At 42.9% G+C, this 23,010-nt stretch overlaps 1 protein-coding gene across 1 annotated transcript in view; it reads right to left on the reverse strand.

The window, feature by feature from the left end:
- The window catches only part of LOC124135097 (corticotropin-releasing factor receptor 1-like), a 168,635-nt gene that overhangs the window by 14,962 nt on the left and 130,663 nt on the right, over positions 1-23,010 (reverse strand). The window contains exons 3-10 of the mRNA XM_048389284.1: positions 22,044-22,141; positions 18,227-18,330; positions 14,979-15,099; positions 11,089-11,242; positions 10,529-10,589; positions 3,091-3,157; positions 1,397-1,482; positions 483-618 (exon numbers count right to left, since the gene is read on the reverse strand). Of these exons, the coding sequence (XP_048245241.1) occupies positions 483-618; positions 1,397-1,482; positions 3,091-3,157; positions 10,529-10,589; positions 11,089-11,242; positions 14,979-15,099; positions 18,227-18,330; positions 22,044-22,141 (827 nt within the window). The remainder of the gene's footprint in view (positions 1-482; positions 619-1,396; positions 1,483-3,090; positions 3,158-10,528; positions 10,590-11,088; positions 11,243-14,978; positions 15,100-18,226; positions 18,331-22,043; positions 22,142-23,010) is intronic.

Below are 23,010 nucleotides of genomic sequence, written 5' to 3' on the forward strand. Positions count from 1 at the left end.
CTGTAGGTCATTAATTGCGAGGAACCATTGTCTGTAGGTCATTAGTTGCGAGAAGGCATTCACTGTAGGTCATTAATTGTGAGGAACTGTTGTCTGTAGGTCATTAGTTTTGAGGAACTATTGTCTGTAGGTCATTTGTTGCGAGTAGGCATTGACAGGAAGTCAGGAAGTTGCGTGGAGTCATTGTAGATAGTTAGTTACGACCCTGTGTCCTGGGCCGTATGTGTTAATATTGTCAGACAAGTTCGACTAATAACGGAGATTCTCCACATTAGTCTTCACATGGCCATGTTTCTTATTTTTGAAAATTACCTCAGAGCATAAATGCAAGACATATCAGCACAATCACGGGTGTTTCCAGAAACAAGGAATAAGAACCTCGCTTTTCTTAAACTTTGTTCCTACAAAGAATACGAAAAGCAAATTTACATTTTCCGAACCCTCAATAGATTTCGCAGCGTTTTATACAGAAAGGGATTTACCTGGAATGACTGAAGGAAAGCATTGGCATACTGAAACACGGTCTGTACCACGTGGTCGTTGCTCGGCGGAATCAAGAAAAGCACGTAGGTGACCCCCAGCAGGGGAAAGAGGATAATGGTAGCCTTCACGGCCTTTCTGGAAAACGATAACCGTAAAACCTGTATTGACTTCTCAGCACAGTAGAGTTCAATTTCCAGTTGTAAAATTAGAAAGACAAAATCTATATGAGACAAATTATAACATCGCACATTATTTAAAACGCGTATATGGCACACATCGTAATCTGTGAGAGTGAGTGAGTGAGTGAGTTTGAAGCCGCTCTTTGCAATATTCCAGCAATATCACGGGTTTCACACGTTGTACCCTTGTCGGCAATCAAACATGCCTTCAGCATGATCTACATCAGTGCATATGCGCGCGCACGCACGCATAAAAGCAGTAGATGTGCAGACACAAAAACATAAACGTCAGACACACAAACACACAAACTCACTAACACGCATAGGCAAACCAACAAACGCACAGAGTAGTTATGTTTAATGTTTGTTTGTTTGTTGCCCCTCTTAACAATATTACAGCCATATGACGGCGGTCTGTAAATAATCGAGTCTGGACCAGACAATCAAGTGTTTGACATCATGATCATCGACCTACGTAATTGCAATCCGAAGACATGCAACCAAGTCAGCGAGCCTGACCACCCGTTCCAGTTAGTCGCCCCTTACGACAAGCATAGTTGCCTTTTACGGCAAGCATGGGTTGCTGAAGATCTATTCTACCCCGGACCTTCACGGGTCGGTCATGTTTAATTAATATGTCAGTGTGTAAAATTAATATGTCAGTGTGTATAATTGATATGTCAGTGTCTTACATCGCGAAGTGCATCAAATATGTCAAATATGTCAGTGTGTACCTGTATTGTCGGGTTTCCAGATTGTGTGAGGCCTTCAGTTTTGTGATGAGAACCCAGATAATGGCGGACAGGAAGAGGATGTTGCTCTGTAAAAGACACACAAACAGATTAGACAACCTTGTCACAGCTTACATATCATCTTCCAAGAGGGCTAAGTGACTTTAAAAGTCCAGTTTCCACCCTTGCCGAACTAGCCTGGAATTCCTGGGCTCGATCGTAGCGCCACCTGTGGCTATAGCGAGTTATGTCCCTTCTAAGCCTCTCCTATGGACCAATCAGATGCCACCTCTCATATCACTTGCATTTGCTTAAAAAATGGCGGCTCCCAGTCAAGACGATCTGATCGATAATCAATATCTATATTGTGATAAAACGGGTCTTACATCGCGAAGTGCATCAACTAACGTGAGCACCTTGATTAAAAACATGAAAGGATTTGGAAAATATCTGTTGACAACGAGGTGGCAGTGCGCATGCTTTACAAATCCTGCAATCGACCGAAATCTGCACGACAGTCTACGAACCGGATTTCGATTTCGTTGTGCGAGTTTGATTGGACAATGCATAAACTCGTTAGTCCAGCCAAAATGTAACTCCATAATACCAGCCTAGTTCGGCAACGGTGGAAATTAGACTTTTATAGTCAGTTAACTCTCTTGGCTCGGGAAGATGCTTACATACAAGCAATCATATTTTATTTCAAAATACATCGGTATGTTTTCGTCTTTTTAATGGCATATTCCATATTCATATTAGAACAGACGCAAATGAAATGCCATTCATTTAATCTATTTTTACAAGTCTTCCCGACGTCATTAATGACGTCATGTTCACATGGCCAATAGATATTCCAGGGGCATGGGTAGCTGAGAAGTCTAAGGATGTGGACGTTATCTATGTAGAATTGTCTGCCTCAGCAGTGACAAGATCATATGATCGTGGGTTCGAATCCCAATTTCGCCTAGATTATGATCATCCATGTGCCAACAGCATACCCACGAACTTTGGTGTCACTAAAGCAGCAAACATCTTCGTGAGCGAGTTCGTGATAGAGTATGGCATTTTTAGCAATATTCAAGCAATATTCATGCAATATCACGGCGAAGGACACCAGAAATGGGCTTCACACATAATACCCATGTGGGGAATCGAACTCGAGCCTTCGGCGTGATAAGCGAACGCTTTAACCACTAGGCTACCCTACCGCCCCACAACGCCAGAGAATATTCGATTATCCAACGAAATAGATTTATTCCTCTAGGCGTAAAAGGCAAAAGCGGGGTGAACATAACTAGATCACTGAAAAAACAACACGTTTTGTTGTATCTACTCTTCTGCCACAAGGGGCGGTGGGGTAGTCTAGTGGTTAAAGCGATCGCTCGTCACGCCGAAGATCCGGGTTCGATTTCACAAGGGTACAATGTAAGAAGCCCATTTCTGGTGTCTTCCGCGTTGATATTGCTGGAATATTGCTAAAAGTGTCATAAGACCATACTCACTCACTCTTCTGTGAGTTCTCGATAAACAGGTCATAGGAACATCGGGGCCCACTTGCACAAAGCGATCTTAGCGCTAAGATGATCGTAACTCCCATTCTTTAACATAGGCTTAAGATAGTCTTAGCGCTAAGATTGCTTTGTGCAAGTGGGTCTTGGTCTTATTCTGACAGTACAAGCAATGCATAATTCACTTACCACGAGGACCCAGAATATAGGGACATGGAGTATGTAGTCATAGTGTGTATCTGATGGCAGCCAGCACCTGCACAATGAGACAACATCGTCAGTGGAATCCTTGTCATTCAGACAGGCACAAGGGTGATTTAGTGATCTGGACAACGTGGCGTGTCGAGTTACGTCCCTTAGCTGACACATCAATTCAAACTTCGAAAACAGTTTTCTTCCATAAAAAACTCCCTTTCATTTGGAGGAATTTTCCCTTAACTGCCACGTTAGTTCTATATTTGAAAATAGTTTTTTTGGCATGAAAAACCCGACTCAAATAAAAGGAAATAAGGGCAAACAAGTTTTGTATGCGAGCTGGTAAGATGAATGGCTTTGAGAACATTTACTTTACTTTAACAAGCTTTGTGGTAATGACTGCTTAGTTTGTACATTGAAATGCTATTTGTTTGGTTGATTACATATGGGCGAACTTTCCCGTACTTGCCAGGTACTTGATCTGTTTTTTTTTTTTCTTGTTTAAGAATATTAACTCAGCTATTTTCCAGCTTTATGACGGCGGTCTGGGAATAATCGAGACCAGACAATCCGGTGATTGACATGCGCATCGATCTACGCAATTGGGATACGATGACATGCATCAACCAAATCAGCGAGCTTGACCACCCGATCCCGTTAGTCGCCTCTTACAACAAGCATAGTTGTAGTTCTGGCAATTTGTTGACTCCCACAGAGCACACTGGTGGCCCAGTCGTCTATTTAAAGAGTCGTAATTAGCTTGCAGAGTGACGTCCCTTAGACATGCCAGGATCCCTCGATTCGAATTCCGATAAACATACCGTGAAAAACTGAAATACTGTTCAAAGCGGCGTTAAACCAAAGTCACACACACTCACGTAACGCCTCACCTACTTTATTTAATGATGATGCACAAACCCTTGGATGGACGTGATACTGGTAATGGACCTGAGGCCATTTTTAAGTTGCAATCAAACACAACCAGATTCGGTTTTATCTTGAAACCAACGAGCCGAACACCAATGAGAATTATCGGTCCCAGTTTGGTCATTTGACGATGAATCTTACCCACACTTAATCCCTACAACACTTGAGCTAATTGGCGTTGTGATAGTTTCAATAAATAGTCTTGTTGAAATTCAACACTGCTTCTTCCAAATTTTCCACCACGCTCGATGGCGCTTTTACATTGAAATAGGTAGAAGGATTGAACCTCGTTTCCATGCAATTCACTGAACTCCATGAATAAAATGAATGCGCATTTTAGTATAGATCATATTCTGATATGTCCATTGATCAGATTGCGCAACGCGGACATATTAAGTTTATTTCGAAATGAAAATATCAATTGCATAGCCATTTTAAAAATATAAACGTGGAGTAGAAGTCTTTTTAACAAAAACCAATAATTGGGTTCGTGACACAGGACACTGGGGTCATTTTCAAGATAGAGAAACTTGACAGCATGGATTCCGTTGCTTTGAGATATTTCCTCCAATTTACACATCATTACCATGAACTTGCGTGAAGCAGAGATATATAGCTTCTGGAACTATCTGAAATTCGATAATACTTGATCCATTTCCTGTCTGAAATGAAACTATGTTTTCGTCAAGAGATTGCAAAGTAATATGAATGTCCTTCAAATTATCATTGTTTTTACTTGAAGATTCAATAACAGTATGAAAATTACAACGGGAAATAGTTTTCAACATATTCTGCAATTCAGGATGTTATCTGATTGTGGACAGAAAAAAATGTTCACCGTAAAACCCACTAAACAGACCCTATGTTTGGCACCGGATATACATGTATTTACAATACTGTTTCTTGGGCGGGGGCCAGGAGCGTACACGAATTGCAACGATCGATGTGCTGTTATTACCACAAGACTAATATTTCATGTACTTCATAAACGTTATTTTAGTAAATATATTCTTGGAACATGAAATCATGAATATAAATACGTGAGTGAAGATTAAATTCCGACTGAAGGGGCTCGCGATGTGAGACGCCAAGATTACCACACATTTGTGATTATTTGTGTCATTCCTGTACAAGCCGATTGGCGAATCGCACCCCTTCGTTGCTAATGACTGGGTTCCGTCTCAGCGCTAGCGGCCATAGCAACGAATATTTAGTCAGTTTGCGCCCTTCCCACGCAATGCCAAATGCATAGGTTCTTTTAACAAGCAATGTGACACACCGGTAATATGCGGTACGGTTCAATCTTGTAACTGTCAAGATACGGTAAACAGATAACAGGGACATGAAAAACGTGGGATTCCAAGGCGAGAGTGCTTGCGAGGGGACTGATTGGTTTGGAGGTTTATTCATCCAGATATGGCGTGACAATTACGATGCTACCTTGTTATATTAGAATCACGTGTTCATATTTGTCCGTCACTGGCAAGTAGGGATGAAACGTTTTGTAAAAGGAAATACTAGAATTAAATGAATACTCGAAATTTCGAAAACATGCCTTTGGTAGTCAGGTTGGTAGTCATTTTGGAGGCCAGTTTATGGTCACGTTGGTGGTCACGTTGGTGGTCACGTTGGAGGTCACCTTGGTGGTCACTAGAGTGATCACTATGGTGATCATGTTGGTGGTCGCGTTGAAGGTCATGTTGGTGGTCACATTGGAGGTCACGTTGGTGGTCACGTTGGTGGTCACTTTGGTGGTCACTATGGTGGTCAATGTGATGGTCACTGTGATGGTCACGTTGGTGGTCACTTAGGTGGTCACGTTGGTGGTCACGTTGGTGGTCACTTAGGTGGTCACGTTGGTGGCCACTTTGGTAGTCACTATGGTGGTCAATGTGATGGTCACGTTGGTGGTCACGTTGGTGGTCACGTTGGTGGTCACGTTGGTGGTCACTTAAGTGGTCACGTTGGTGGCCACTTTGGTAGTCACTATGGTGGTCACGTTGGTGGCCACTTTGGTAGTCACTTTGGTGGTCAATGTGATGGTCACTATGATGGTCACGTTGGTGGTCACGGTGGTGGTCACGTTGGTGGCCACTTTGGTAGTCACTATGGTGGTCACGTTGGTGGTCACGTTGGTGGTCACTAAGGTGGTCACGTGAATGGCCACTTTGGTAGTCATGTTGGTGGTCACTTTAGTGGTCACCATGATGGTCACTGTGGCTATCTCTTAGATGTCACTATGGTGGTCACTAAGATGGTCACGTTGGTGGTCACGTTGGTGGTCACTTAGGTGGTCACGTTAATGGCCACTTTGGTGGTCACTATGGTGGTCACGTTAATGGCCACTTTGGTGGTCACTATGGTGGTCACGTTAATGGCCACTTTGGTAGTCACTATGGTGGTCACGTTAATGGCCACTTTGGTAGTCACTATGGTGGTCACGTTAATGGCCACTTTGGTAGTCACTATGGTGGTCACGTTAATGGCCACTTTGGTAGTCACTATGGTGGTCACGTTAATGGCCACTTTGGTAGTAATGTTGGTGGTCACTTTGGTGGTCACCATGATGGTCACTGTGGCTGTCTCTTAGATGTCACTATGGTGGTCACTACGGTGGTCACTTTGGTGGCCCCTCTAGATTCTCGTATTGATAGGTAGCCAACTCTGAAGTGCATTTGTCACCCCATTTCTTGCGAATGAATGTCGAATGGATGTGGAACTTGCTAAGTTTGTAAATGGAGATTCACTTCCTTGTGCCTATCAATTATTGAATATTTCACCACATATCGATTAATGTAGAATAACCTCCACACGCGAGGTTCTCTTATCTACGAAGGTTTATATATTTGATATTAAAAGAAGTGATTTTATCTGTTATCCAACATCAGTCAGTCATTAGGGAAGGAGACATCATATTGATGTGATGACCACGGTAGAGTTTGAGGCCATATTAAAATTAAAAAATGTGCATAATCTCAAAATGATTTGAAAATGCACATACATGTATTTAATTCGACTGAAGCTTTTGCAGCCCAGCTTTTTAATGCACTTTCACGACAACTGTACAAGACATTGGGTTTATGTCAGTTCATACCACACCACATATTCCTATGATAAATTGGTTAATCCGTTTTGAATACCACCCGTCTGTGGAATAGCTCCCGTGTGACATCACAGTCGTAAAGTGACATCACACTGTAATGCCATTGTTATATATGACGTCACAGTTAAGGGACGTTTTGACCTTGCACCCAAGTACATCCTCTCAAATTAAAGTTCGGAAGACTGACTGTCGTCGGGGCAGGAATGCGATGAAACGTGTTTTGAAGTAAAATATAGTCCAAAATAAACTCATTTGTGTTTATATCTGGATATTTAAACCCCCAACTAACGCTTAGATCAATGAACTAGTAGGTGATCAAGAATGCAATATCTCTTCGGATATATTGTTTGATCTCTCAGAAGCGATATCTCCTGGGGAACCAGTATTGGATTTTAAACACAAATAGCTTCCAACTCTTATTACAACCCCGTGGTGATAATTTATCGTGGTAGTTATGGTAATATAATGCTTGAGGAATCCAAAGAGACTCCAATTTGAGACTGTTTGATTTCTCGTTCAGTTGCAGATGGATAACACAAATTACGTAGCTTGTAACCCTTTACATTTGAGTGAGTGAGTGAGTGAGTATGGTTTTATGGCTTTCAGCAATATTTAAACAATTTAACGGCGGGGACACCAGAAATGGGCTTCACACAGTTTACCCATGTCGGGAATTGAACCCGAGTCTTGACGAGCGAACGCTTTAACCACTAGGTTACCCCACCGCCCCCTTAGACTAAGGAACAGATCATTCATTCTATGCACGTGTCGGTTCAAACGTACATCAACCGTCGAAAAGGTTGCGACAGATCGTGGTTATTCTGATTAGAGTATAAACACACGAGAAGCTGGCATACGAGACCCCAAAATGTGACATTTATAATAATTGTAATTGTATATCGTTGCCAGGAAGCTGCCAGCTATAGCTATTTGTTCAGTGACAATGCATACGAGATATCTTTCTAATGTTGTTATACCCTGTCTTAATTTATCTTATAACTACTACAGCGTTGTGTTACCCACATACCACACATAATGGGAACCAGGAAGAAACTGTACAGACAACCTCTAAAATACAGTGTACATTTCGCTTATATAAACAGACATTCAACTAAGTGTATAATATTTATGATTTTAAACTTATGTTTATGAATCATATTCTATCACAATGTACGAAAATGCCAAAAGGAATATTGAAAAACTGAACTTCCAGACTTTTTATTAAAAGTTGGTGTGCGAATCCGTCGACTCGAAATATTAAAAAAAATAAAATCCGACAAGCACTTTTCTTTCGTAAATACCACCGACCAAAATTAATTATAAGTAAAATTTGATAAACAACAAAATCTTTTACCGTCGCTATCAAAATAAATACACTCAAGCTCCTATGCCCTGCCACACCCCACCACCTAGCCCCACTCCACCATCCGCACAACACTCCACCCCCACCCCACTTCCTAGTTAACGTTTTATGGAAAACGATATTAGAAATTTGTTTTTTGGTTTGTTTTTTGTTATCTTCGTTCCGACCTTAAATCCGTAACACTCTCCAAACATAAATCTGGCCTTAGCACTGTAGATTCTCCCAAAGACAAAAACAGTAATTGAAAAGTAAAATTATATTTCTGCACAAACAAATCCTTTACCAAATAAAATTATTTTAAAGACCGAAACCATAAATACTTTCATTTTCGTAATCTTTCCTTTTATCAAATATCATGAAGAGCTACTAGACGAACTATGTAGATTACAATGTAATCACATCTGTAGAAAAGATCAATTTTCAGGCTAAAACAAGATCAATTTATTTTTAAATTTAGCTGATTTATCACGGTTTATATTTAGGCGTGTCATGCTGTTCCCTTAAAACAAGAACAGCGGGAGATCATTATCCGTTGCATTTGTTCATGGAATGTAATTAAAGTTTCAAAAGAGACTCTTGTTGAGGTCGCCCTGGTTTGGTTGAACATTTTCAGTCCATACTTAAGCGCGTATTGAAACCTTGTACCATGACGAGTAAAGTCTGTTGAGGGAAACGTAGGAGTCACAGTTGGTTCCTATGTACGGAACGCCAAGGCCGCAGGTGCAAGGGGGGGGTTCTTCAACAGCAGGCAGTATGTATGTTCTGTGACTTACGTAGAATACGTCATCATTATAGACTTTGGCATAACATCCTTTTACGGAAAACATTTGTAAAATAAACAGAACTCTTTGTAGTCTGTATTTATGCCGTGTGTAGTGGTGTGTAGTGGTGGGCGTGTAGTGGTGTGGTGTGGTGTGTTGTGGCATTTAGTGGTGTGGTGTGCAGTGGTGTGTAGTAGTGTGGTGTGTAGTGGTGTAGTGTGGTGTGGTGTGTGGTGTGCAGTGGTGTGTAGTAGTGTGGTGTGTAGTGGTGTGGTGTGTGGTGATGTGGTGTGTGGTGATGTGGTGTGTAGTGGTGTGGTGTGTAGTGGTGTGTAGTGGTGCGCAGTGGTGTGGTGTGTAGTGGTGTGGGGTGGTGTGGGTGGTGTGTAGTGGTGTGGTGTGTAGTGGTGTGTAGTGGTGTGGTGTGTAGTGGTGTGGTGTGTGGTGATGTGGTGTGTAGTGGTGTGGTGTGTAGTGGTGTGTATTGGTGTGCAGTGGTGTGGTGTGTAGTGGTGGGCGGTGGTGTGGTGTGTAGTGGTGTGGGGTGGTGTGGGGTGGTGTGTAGTGGTGTGGTGTGTAGTGGTGTGTAGTGGTGTGGTGTGTAGGGGTGTGGTGATGTGGTGATGTGGTGTGTAGTGGTGTGGTGTGTAGTGGTGTGTATTGGTGTGCAGTGGTGTGGTGTGTAGTGGTGGGCGGTGGTGTGGTGTGTAGTGGTGGGCGGTGGTGTGGGGTGGTGTGTAGGGATGTGGTGTGTAGTGATGTGGTGTGTAGTGGTGTGTAGTGGTGTGTAGTAGTGTGATGTGTAGTGGTGTGCAGTGGTGTGGTGTGTAGTGGTGTATAGTGGTGTGGGGTGGGGTGGGGTGTAATGGTGTAGGGTGGTGCATAGTGGTGTGTGGTGTGTGGTGGTGTGTAGTTGTGTGGTGTGGGGTGGTTTGTAGTGGTGTGTAGTAGTGTGTAGTGTAGTGGTGTGGGGTGGTGTGTAGTGGTGTGTAGTTGTGTGGTGTGTGGTGTGTGGTGTGTAGTGGTGTGTAGTTGTGTGGTGTGTAGTGGTGTGGTGTGTAGTAGTGTGGTGTGTAGTAGTGTGGTGTGGGTTGGGATGGGATGGTGTGTAGTGGTGTGTCGATCTTCGCAATTGGGATACAATGACATGCATCAACCAAGTCAGAGACCAGTCCTGATCGCCTCTTACGGCATGGGTTGCTGAAGACCTGGATCGTCACGAGGGGATGAAGATACCATTATAGCAATCTGATAACGCAACATGTAAACTGCACTTACTGGAAGTCATCTAGCGTCGATCTGACCACGGCCCATACGATCGTGTATATGAAAGGTATACCTACAAACAGAGAACACTGTTGTGAACATGATAAAGTGTCAGCCATTTTGAATTGCAGCGCATATAGAGTTAAGCTCTCAACATCTTCAACAAAGTCTCTTTGCAATTCTCTTTTGTCAATCTAACTCGATAAATAACCCCACCCCATATCCCGACTCACTCACTCACTCACTCACTCACTCTCTCTCTCTCTCTCACTCACTCACACACTCACACACTTAATGCCAATGCCAATGTGTTTGACAAGCCCCTCCAATATGTATTGGGTCTTATATATTATAAAAGTCATTGTCAACTTCTCGCAATTTTTTTCATGTTTTGCTTGTTTCATGTTTCAAAAGGTCCAGACCGCGATATTTTGAAAAACGCCGATCGTGGAGAACACAATAACGTATGTCCCTTACAGTGCTCCATACTTCATCCGTATTTTCTCATACATTCCCTAATCCTCACTAACCTCTTTAATCCTGTAATCAACAGAGTTATGGCTGAGACGTACCCCATCCGACGATCATGTAGTGCCACAGCTTTATCTTGTCTGCAGAGTAAGCCCACACGATGATGGTAAACAGGTATAACCCTTCCACAAACATCCAGAAGAAATTGGTTCCGTGGAAATAGTTGTACAGGGTCACTATGATCTTGCATATCCACTGCAAAGACACAACATAATAACATCATTAGCACAGATGTAGGTGGGTGTACAACAAAACCTTGATATTCTGGACAGTAGCGTTCCGAGGAAATCGTCCGGAATAACAAAGTTCCGGGTTGACAAATCATGAGTGTTCATGATGTTCCTCTGTCGATATAAATAGTGGGAGTGAAGAATGTTACTTAATTACCCTTTCAGGAATTTGATTCCGGATTAACAGGATTAAATTTCCAAAATTGACGCATCAGTGACAAAATTTGCCGATGCAATTCCCCAATGGTAGCATATATGTTGACGTGTTTTTGCAGGAGAACAACTGACTTGCTTTTGCATGTGTTTGTGACGTGTGTCACTGTTGGTCAAGATACGCTCACCTTTTCGCTAACTTTTGCTTATGACATAGTCGGAATCGTACAATTTAAAATTTGTCGCTTTTATATAAATGCATAATATAAGAGTGAGTGAGTGAGTGAGTACGGTTTTACGCCGCTTTTAGCAATATTCCAGCAATATCACGGCGGGGGACACAAGAAATGGGCTTCACACATTGTACCCATGTTGGGAATCGAACCCGGGTCTTCGGCGTGACCAGCGAACGCTTTAACCACTAGGCTACCCGACCGCCCCCATTATATAAGAACTGATATCCAGCGATGATAATATATATCATGGAAATCACCTTACTTTATATCTTCATATAAAATGGCAATTTGCAAAAACCGTTTCCTGCATTTCTATTAGGGCGAAACATATTTGTTTTTGTGTACAAAGTGGCATACTTGTCTAAGTGGGATCTACTTGTAGCCACTAACTGTGCTCGGAACGCTTATTGATGCTTTTAAAACTCTTGTAACGTTAAAATGTCATCGTACTGGACATTGCTGTTGTGATACAAGTTATTTCTGAACAGACTCCTTCGGAAAATTGGGTAACGAAGCCATGAAACCACCATGAGTGAGCCAGTGGCTGAGTTGGGTTTAACGTTGAAAATATGTCAGTTATATCACGGCGTGTCAGCTTCAAGTGTGAGGAAAACCCACGAACACGGGTATGGTGGTGACAAACGCATCATATTCGCGGTTAATCTGGAATTCGAACTCAAGATCACAGGATCCTGGATACCTACGGGTAGGAACTCCCCAGGGAGCTGAGATGATAATCGAGCGCACACCGATCCATTGACCGGGATAATAATGTGAGAGCTTTGAGCATGCACTTTGTGTATGGAGACAAGCGCAAGATTAGTACAGTAAAGTATGGTTATAACGAACACGCTTATAACGAACTGACGGATATAACGAACTTACTTTTTTGTCCCTAACATTTGCTGTAGTTATGCTGTATATATGCTTATAACGAACTGCGGTTATAACGAACTAAAATTAGTGGTCCCTTTGAGTTCGTTATAACCGTAGTTTACTGTACACAGACTTACCTATTACTAACCCGCTGTTAGTCGGGACGAGCAAACGCTTGCACCAATGGCCAAAGCCTACATCCCTCGATCTAAAGACGTCCCCGAAAACTAAACTAAAAGTGAAGATTGTATAACCTTGCTTTTCAGGTGATCGGTAATGCGTCCTACTGCGAAACTTCAGAAGGATTACTCGTCCGTTACTCCCGACGTACGCTATGTATGTGAATCAGGTAATCTGCACATCGCACCTAATGAGAGTTTGATGTTCTGGAGCCTACTGTAGCAGACAGTAGACTTATCAGTCTTCCAATGTTTGATAAGTATCCAATACTCTTCCTCTTCAGTTATTCAGTAATTGGAATGGAACATTTGTCCTTGAAACACATATAATGCAGTCAGCAAAAAACTGACGTGAAAATCTATATGCTATATTACAGTCGTCTCACGCGCCCCACATCGATTTGCCATGTTCATCGATCCTCGCACTTGACACAATAATTATTATCCCGAGTTCGAATTTTGCTGATTTTTATTATTGGTTCGTCGGCACCTAGCCCTGCTCCCGGGTTTCAACGGAGTGGTAAACGTCTAAGACCTTAATCACTTCGGCATTTCTCCCAGATCAACTGAAACGCTGCGTTGCAATTAAAAAACATTTCAGAGTGGCGATAAACCATACTCACTCAAGCACTCACTCAAAAATACATCAACGAAGATGGTGGCCTAATGCAGATGGTATTCTGGAACGTGTTGATAAAATCTGTTTTCACGATCGTAATATTTTGTTTTAACTGAAGATCTCTTACCAGCAATACACATGTAAATGTTGTCCTTGGTCCTGATACGTCAGTAAACCCAAAAGAACACTCATCAAAAGAAGTTACAAATACATGTCATATAACGTGACTGGCATGAGGCCAAATATGTTCAACACGTATGAAACTATATGCTCATGTATTTCAATGGTACATGGAACCGCGTCGGTTTGGCGTGGGCATTATTAGCGAGTGTGACTGACTGTGTGCTTAATAAATTCTCCCCCCTCACCATTTTTTACAGGTGTTACGTGCCTATGCACAGGAGTATGTTATATGTAAAATATTATAAAGTATTAAGGTGAGGTGAAATGTGGTTTACGTCGCGTCCAAGATTATTGCATCTTTTATATAGCGACGTGCATGCACGTGTATGTGTGTTTGAGGCTGCTTGTACTAGTCCGGACTGATGCCGATTTATAGTGCCAGCTCACTGAGATACCATGCCGCAGTTTAACATGAATACCCCACTCAGACACAGTATACTGACTTCGAGCCGACCACTCCTTGTTTTAGTCCTTAATGCCGAGCGCCAGACAGGGTAACAACAAGTACCATCTTTTAACGTCTTTTGATATGACGCGAACCCCGGACCTTCTCTCCGGGCGGACGCTCTACCACTAGATCACGGAGGCGGTCCTTGTCTTTTAGAAGACACAAGGGTGAGATTATATTCAATTTATTATTATATTTATCATCCAAAAGCATTCTTCCAACTTTTCAGTTTGTAAACAGTAATACACAGATGAGTGTAAAAAGGCAAGAGAGTTAACTGACAATAAAAGTCCAGTTTCCTCCCTTGCCGAACTAGGCTGGTATTATGGAGTTACATTTTGGCTGGACTAACGAGTGCATAGTCCAATCAAAATCTTGCAACGAAATCGAAATCCGGTTCGTAAACTGTCCCGCAGATTTCGGTCGATTGCAGGATTTACAAAGCATGTGCACCGCTAACTCGTTGCCAACAAGGGTGGAAACTGGACTTTTAAAGTCAGTTTACTCTCTTGCCTCGGGAAGATGTATAGATATTGTCATTTGATTGTGACATCATGGTGACCAGTCTTGCGAAGCCAGTTTTGGATGACAAATGGGTTTAATCGTAGCAGCTGCTCCACTGCAGATCCATAGCCCCTTCGAATGAGTTCATGCATCCCCAGCCTTATGTACACAACGTTAAAGATAGTAACTAACATATCAGCTGTATCAACGAGAGGCACGGGTGGCCCAGTCGTCTAAGGCGCCGCGTTTGCTGTGCAGAGTTGCGTCCCTTGGGCACGCCAGAAACCTATTATTGTGGGTTCGAATCCCGGTTCGCCCCGATTATGTTTCTAGGTTTGTCAGCACCATACCGTGCTCGTGGGTTTCACCGAAGTGGTAAACGTCTGACACCTGCATCACTTCCGGCTTTCCTCCCACATTAAGCTGACACGCCTTGATATAACTGGAATACTGTTAAAAGCGGCGTTAAACCCAACCCACTCACTCACTGTGTCAACGTATACCTCGTGTTTCGTCCTCCATAACTGCAACAGTGTGTTGTGCATCAACACCCACATGACATTCTGCAAGATGAACGTGACGATGAGATGACAGTGAATCTTGTTTCGCAAACATCGCAAACTCCTGCAACGAGAAATAAATAGATTTCAGTACAAATACATTACCTGATAAACATACAAAGGTCAATGTGTGCCACTTGAGATTGGTTAAACAGCTTGCCATGAACAGTATATTAATGATATCACGGTGTCTGAACTCCGTATTGGAAGATCGCCCGACGAAATGTTGCTTGTTGTTTTACGCCGCACTCGGCATTATTCCAGCTATATGGCTGCAGTTTGTTAATTAACAGTCTGGACAAGACAATCCAGTGTTTGTCATCATGACTTACGTAAAGGTAATACATGACAAGCAACAACTGATCTGTTTGTCGTCTCTAACGACAAGGATAGTAGACTCTAACCACAAGAATGGGATGCTGGAGACCTAATTTGCCGAAACCCACGAGTCCAGGTAGGACCATATTCAGGTAATTGGACCAACTATGGGATTCGAACCTACGATTTGCGGATCCTGGCATGTTTAGGGGACGTAACTATTAACAGCGAATTGATAGTGATTTTGTCGCTTTTGTGATGCAGACCATCCACTTAACTGAAACCAACAAGCAAGATTCCAACCCACGATCACAAGATCATGTCACGCCCAAGGGACGCAACTCTGCATACCTTATTCCGGCTACCAATAAACAACATACCGAAATCTACATGGCACTCGAACAGCTGATCTACACATGTCCCTTGTCGACGTCAGTAGTGCTGTGTTAACAATGCAGTCACAGATTGACAGACTCACGGCCTCCTACACCTTCATTACTCTGATGAGAGGGGCAATTACTCTAGGATATCTACGGTAACACGGTTTAACGTGTGCAGTGTAACTCCGTTAATCCAGATGGGGGCGACCACTCTGGAATCGTTCGAACATCCCACAGACTTCTTTTTTATTCACTTACACAAAATATGTGGACAACCATACAGTGACATCGCAATGCAACTGAGTGGGTTCGAATCCCGGTTCGCCTCAGTTATGTTTCTAGGTTTGTCAGAACCATACCCGTGCTCGTGGGTTTCGCCGTGGTAAACGTCTGAAACCTGCATCACTTCGGGATTTCGACATTAAGCTGACATGCCGTGATATAACTGGAATACTGTTAATAGCGGCGCTTAACCAAACCTCACTCACTCACTCACTCACTCACTCACTCACGCAATGCAACCGAACCCCAGCCCAGTAAAAATAGTATATTTGCGTGGTTAACCAACCAAAGGTATTTATAACCACCTGCATTTAATCAGTTGCTATGTTGATCCATGTTAAATATTAAAAGTTTCATTCTTATTGTGCTATATTATTCTAGTATGTTTCGGCATAATGCAATATTCATAGATGACACATCAAACAGACACAGATGCGTGATTTATTAATATATTATATTAATGTAATACGGGCCGGTGGCCTGTTACTGAACAAATTGTCTGTCTTTCTGTCTGCGTGCGTGCGTGCGTGCGTGCGTGCGTGCGTGTGTGTGTGTGTGTGTGTGTGTGTGTCTCTGTCTGTCTGTCTGTCTGTCTGTCATATTAAATGCAAGTCTAAAGATTAGCAAGGTCACAAGTTATATGTAAATAGATATAAACTGGGCGGCAAAATAAAGTATAGGTCGAGTTCCATGATCGATAAAAAATAACAAGAAGAGGTTTTGTTGTGAATTATAATATAATCTAGGGAGGGGTAATCAATGATTGATCAACCACAGTTTGAATGAAATTGTGCTATCACAGGTAATGTAAGCTCAAGGTAAACAATGGTGTGGTAAGAAATTTCATTTTCATAAGTTGTCTGAAATGTCACCACAAAATTGTCAGACACACCACTAGTTCATTGTCGACACAGTTGCCTTCAGTAGCGTGTATGACCTCCCGCTGCCTCAATGCATGCTGTGATACGCCGCCCCATCGATGACGTCAGTCTTCTGATGACGTGGAGTGGAATCCGTTGCCACTCGTCTCTCAGGGCCTGCTGCAATTCTTGCCTGTTGACGGGAGGCTGATGGCGTGCTCTAATCTGTCTGTCAAGATGGTCCCACAGATGTTCAATAGGATTCATATCGGATGAGTGGGCAGGCCAGGCCAAAACGTCAACGTTCTGCTGGTTGAGAAAGTTCCGAGTCAGTCTTGCAGTATGGGGCCTGGCATTGTCGTGTTGAAACAATGTCCCCTGCTGTTGGTTTTGTAAGAACGGAAGCACAACTGGCTGCAACACTTGGTCTCTGTACTGCACAGCGCTCAGATTTCCCTGTATAATCACCAATTCAGTCTTCTGATCTCCACAAATACCGCCCCACACCATGACATCTCCCCCGCCGATTGATTGACCTCTCGAACACACGCCGGAGCCAGACGCTCCCCTCTGCGTCGATAAACTCGTTCTCTGCCATCATTTCGAAACCGACTTTCATCAGTAAACAGCACTCGACGCCAATTTCTGACTTGCCAGCGTCGAACCTGCCACGCCCATCGCAGTCGCAGGCGTCGATGTTGAGCAGTCCATACCATTCCTCGGAAAGGACGATACGCTCGTATTCCAGCAGCACGAAGTCGTCGTAGTACTGTACGTTGGCTAATGGGATGTCCCAACGCTGTTGCTGCCGTCGCTGTCGCCATTACGAATCTGTTTCGCAGGTGAATGAGCCGTATCCGACCATCTTCCAGTGGTGTTGTCACTCGGGGTCGTCCGGTTCTAGGCCTGTCCTGTGTCCTCCCTGTCTGCCCATGCCGTTGAATCAGCCTGGCTACTGTCAGTGGTGTACAACCAAACCTTCTGGCAATTTGGACCTGTGTTGCCCCCATTTCGGCCATACCGATGGCTCTCTCTCTCTGCTCCTGTGATAGTCGTGGCATTCCTTTTGTGTGCTTTCATCACGTGTGGTTATACCATGCAGACGAACGCATTTATACAGCTAACATGCACGTACAGCTTATGCCATTGGCGGGAAACCTGTTTCACCACTTTTTTGTCACCGCACGAGCGCGTTCGGGTGAGGTGTTTTTTGGTACCTGTTCCTGGGCAGTCATATACCCAATACCCACTTTCCACTAGTTGTCGCTGTTTTTAGGAAAATTACAAATTGCCAACCTATACTTCCTTTTGCCGCTTAGTTTATTTTACAAGACTAATTGGGATGACTTACCTGAAGTACAGAAATATGACAAGAGCTACTACCAAGGCCACTGTCGTTACGGTGAATCCAACATTATAGATGACACGGACGCCAAGTTTGTCCGGCGTCAGGCCCTGGAATGAGAATGTTCATGTTATTCTTCAAGGCCACCGTCGTATGACGGAGAACTGATGCATGGCGTTAAGTAACAAATAAACATTTACTTTCTTACGCAAAAGTGCCGGGTACTACCGACAGGAAATGGTCACCGTTTTCGCCCTGATGTCATCACTGATTTTCAGTGATCAATTCATAATTTTCACCGTGGGTTTGCCTTTCACGTTTTGAATATGTTTGACAGATAACCGAGACTAATAATTCTCTGACGTGGACGTTTTTCTGTTTATAAAATATTTCTTCGGGGGACACCAGAAGTCGGGTTCAAACTATGTATCCATATAAAAGAATCGAACCCGGACTTTCGGCGTGACGCGTAAACACTTGAACCACATGGCTACCTCACCGGCCCTACTGGTAATAAATTTGCTTATTGGTGTCCCAGGAATTCTATAATCTCTCAACTTGAGCTTATTGTCAAACTTAAATTGGATTGGGTGAGAAAATATGGCCATTGAGAGTGGATAATACCCAGACGGAAGACCCTTTTATTACAAACTCACAGATGTAGAATGAAAGCTTTCAATATCGACCATATATATAATGTCAGTGACAATATACCGCCAATGGATCAGACACGCCAGTGACAAACAACAGGAGACTCGGTGGAGCTGAAATCAAAGGTAACAGCTGGACGTTTATATCATCCATCACTGACTGTGCAAGTATCGTTTGTGCTCAATTGACCGCCTACGTGGACAGAGAGTCTTCCTCGGAGAGCGGAAGGTCGTTGGTCCAATCCCAGGCCGCGTCTTACCAAAAGAGGTCGAAATTGGTACTTGTTATTACCCTGTCTGTTTCTCAAGGCTGTGTTCATAATATCACGGGTTTCTCTGGTTTTCTCTGACTCTCATTCATTATTTATCATCAGTATATAACGGATATCTAACTTACATGTACATGAATTGTTTTTGTTTTAATTTGGTTTAGCGCCGCACTCTGCACTATTCCAGCAAATTGACGACCGACTGTAAATAATCTATAAAATCTGTGAGCAACAATCCTCGCCGTTGGGGTACGTATACAATAACACACAATCGATCACGACACCGAGCCTCACATCCGATCGCTTCTCGCGCAAGCAGAAAGGTTGCTGGGGGCGCATTTTCACCCGGAATCCCCGAGAATTGTTTTTATTATGACTTAATTAATCCTCTAGTCAGGTTGATCCGGAAATATAAAAAAAAAAAAATTAATAGACTTCACGCTACTTTAAACAGTGTTTGAGTTACACCACAGCGTGTCTATTGGAGTAAAGTCCAAGGTTATTCTGGCGATGGACGTGACCCATGAAACTCATGTAAGCCTGGTATGGTGTTGAAACTCCAAGGAGCATACTAGTAATTAGGGTAAATACGGTATTCGATCCCCGTGCACGGCTAATTTTCCACAGCGAATTGCGTGGGGGTCTTCATCCTGCCCTGGGTGAACATGGAGGCTCAGTTGTCATAGGAATAGGAATGGGGTATTAAATAGACCCTGTCGTGTTGGAAAGTCACCACGTGTTTTGATTTGCCTTTGCATGTGTTTGTGACGGGTGCCACCGGTGGTGCAGGATACGGTCACATTTTCGCGAGCACCTGGTATCATTAACATTTGATAGTGATTTATAAACACATGCGTATGATGTAGTCGGAATCGTACAAACGATGTCTACAGAATATGGACAGGGTTCTGCCGCCTTTATTTATTGATGAAAATTATGAGGGCGTAAATGAGGAACATTCCAAACCTTTGCAATCATTGACGTGAGCAGTTAAAATCGTTAAGGAATTTTTCAATAATTTAAACTTCAAAAGTCAAGCACAAGTAAAGCTATTTATAAATTTAATGAGAGTCAATTTATTCGTTGAATTTCAAATGTCTTCGCTTAACGTACATTAGTTTACATCTTTTATGAAAAATCCGCAAGATAACGTTAATGGTGGCGTGAGAATCGACACACGTCACACACGATTTGAAGTAGACGTCACCTGTTCTTTTCATAAGTTTTGTCTGCAGGAACATAGTGTGGGTGAACTAAGATTTGGTTGGTTGGTTGGTTGGTTGGTTGGTCGCCGCACTCGGCAATATTCCAGCTATATGACGGCGGTCTGTAAATAATCGAGTCTGGACCAGACAATCCAGTGATTGATATCATAAGCATCGATCCACGCAATTGGGATCGATGACATGCATCAACCAAGTCAGAGAGCCTGACCACCCGATCCCTTTAGTCGCCTTTTACGACAAGCATAGTCGCCCTTTACGGCAAGCATTGGTTGCTGAAGATCTATTCTACCCCGGATCTTCACGGGTCTTGGTTAACTAAGAATGACTTAAGTTTCACGTCGCATCGGCATAGTTAGAGAAGAAGTTGTGTTACTGAAACATGGTGCGTAAATATGTTGGTTTTTGTTGTTGTTGATTGACGCTACAATATTCAAGCTAAATGATGGGGTTTGTAAACAATCTAGTCTGGACCACCAAGTGATTGACATCATGAGCATCGACATTCGCGAGCCAATTCAACGAGCCTTACCACCCGACCCCGTTAATCGACTCTCATAACAAGCAGTGTTGTTGAAGACTAATTCTCACCCGGATCTTCAAGGATATAACGTTGTGTGTTTTTAAAGCGCATGATCAAACATGTTTTACAGTGTAATAAACAGCCCCAATCATATTTCTGTTATGAATTTATGATAAAATCTTCAGTTGAAGTTATAAGGTACTGTAACGAGTCCTGTGATCACTGTTATGTAGTAGTCTATCTGCAACAAGTTTCCCTGTCCTTTCATTAAACTGAACTGTACTTCAATATTATATTTTACTTTCTATCTATTGTGTTGTGTCCTCCGTCTTTCCGTTGGGTTAACCGAGAGGTAAAATGATTGGCTCGTTACGCCTAAGGCCCGGGTTAGAGCTTCATGCTATCAGTCATTGGTTTATCTGGTCCGGCGGCGGTTGATTGTAACACATACAGTTACTACAGTAACAACTCATTCACTAGAGTGAGTGAGTGAGTATGGGTTAACGCCGCTTTTAGCAATATTCCAGCAATATCACGGCGGAGGACACCAGAAATGGGCTTCACACATTGTACCCATGTCGGGAATCGAACCCGGGTCTTCGGCGTGACGAGCGAACGCTTTAACCACTAGGCGACCCGACCGCCCCTCATTCACTAAAACATACAGAACATGTCGATGTTGATAGCAATCGATTTTGGGAGTTTGTTACAATGGTGGTCTTCAATCCGGATTCTATCCATTCAGTAGCCATTTTGACCATCCAATCCCTTTTAAGCTTGGTGTACACTTAGCACTAGATGCGAAATTGCATAACTCTCGGGACACAAATACACAATTTTATTACCAATTGAGACCGTGTGATGGTCTCAGAGTTCAAGCGTTCGCTCGTCACGCCGAAGGCCCGGGTTTGATTCCCAATACAATATTCTAAGTTCCTAACTGGTCTCCACCGTACAACATGGTTTTGCTGGACTATTGCTAAAAACGGCTTAAAACTCTACTCACCAATCCTTGCATCGCTCGGTCTAATTTATTTACCTTTTATTCTGGTTACAACAAGCAAGCTATATTTCTGTCTGATTGGGTTCATTGGGAAAAAAATGTATACTTATTCTTAGCTTCATCTCCAGGGCTGGCAGACGTACGGATATACTTACATCAACATGGCGGTGTTCTTCATACACCGACAAACAGTCGTTGTAATTTGATTTGTTCGCCCAGATCCCACCTACGTCACACAGCCGTGAGGCGTTTTCTGAAATAGAAGGTTTTGTAAAAGATTAATGAAGTACACTTGTAAAGTTCAACGCAAGCAATAAAAAATGTAATTGTTTTTGTTCCGATTTAGTAAAAAAATATCCTTGAGGTGATTTTTTTTTCTCACAGATGATTCCAGTTACTGACCAGACGCAGTTGTGACCTTTTGACTCTATAGTTTCACAATCGCGTGCATATTGTGTCTCATATCGTTGCTGAATACATGTGGTTGTTATGTTACGCCGCACTCAACAATAGTCCAGGTAATCCAATCCGTAAAGTGATGAGTCATGACTAGACAGTCGAGTGAACAATCAATCCAGGCAGTAAGGATAGGGTGACATACATCAACGAAGTCACTGAGCCTAAATACCAAAGTTGCCTCTTACGACATACAGCATAGGTTGCTGTGGACAAGTTCCAACCTGTAATCTAGACAGGATGGTGGGTGTAGGGGTTTGGGGAGCATGAATCAACATGTCAAATATGGACTAAGGGTTGTTTGGCGTGCATATGAGCTACGAATGGGTGTGTTGTTGTGTAATGTGTGTCTGGTGCTGTGGGTTGTTTAATGCGTGTTATGACCGGTGTCACCAGTGGACTGGGATGCTCATCTCTACGCGAACACCTGGCATCAACGGTCACATTAACATTTGATAGTGATTCATAAACACATACTTATCATATAATTAGAATCTTACAATGGACTCTTTTGGCAATCAGTAATAGGCTATCGTTTTTCTAGTCCATCACGTGATTGTCTGGTTGTTTACACGTCAGGAGTATTGCTCTGCGGTGTCAACAAACACATATTTTTTTATGCAAATTGTATGAGTGGCAGCATTTACCGATAAGGCAGGACCATCT

The sequence above is a fragment of the Haliotis rufescens genome, unplaced genomic scaffold (genome assembly GCF_023055435.1).
Source record: "Haliotis rufescens isolate VD_foot unplaced genomic scaffold, xgHalRufe1.0.p SCAF_10, whole genome shotgun sequence".
NCBI lineage: Eukaryota > Metazoa > Mollusca > Gastropoda > Lepetellida > Haliotidae > Haliotis > Haliotis rufescens.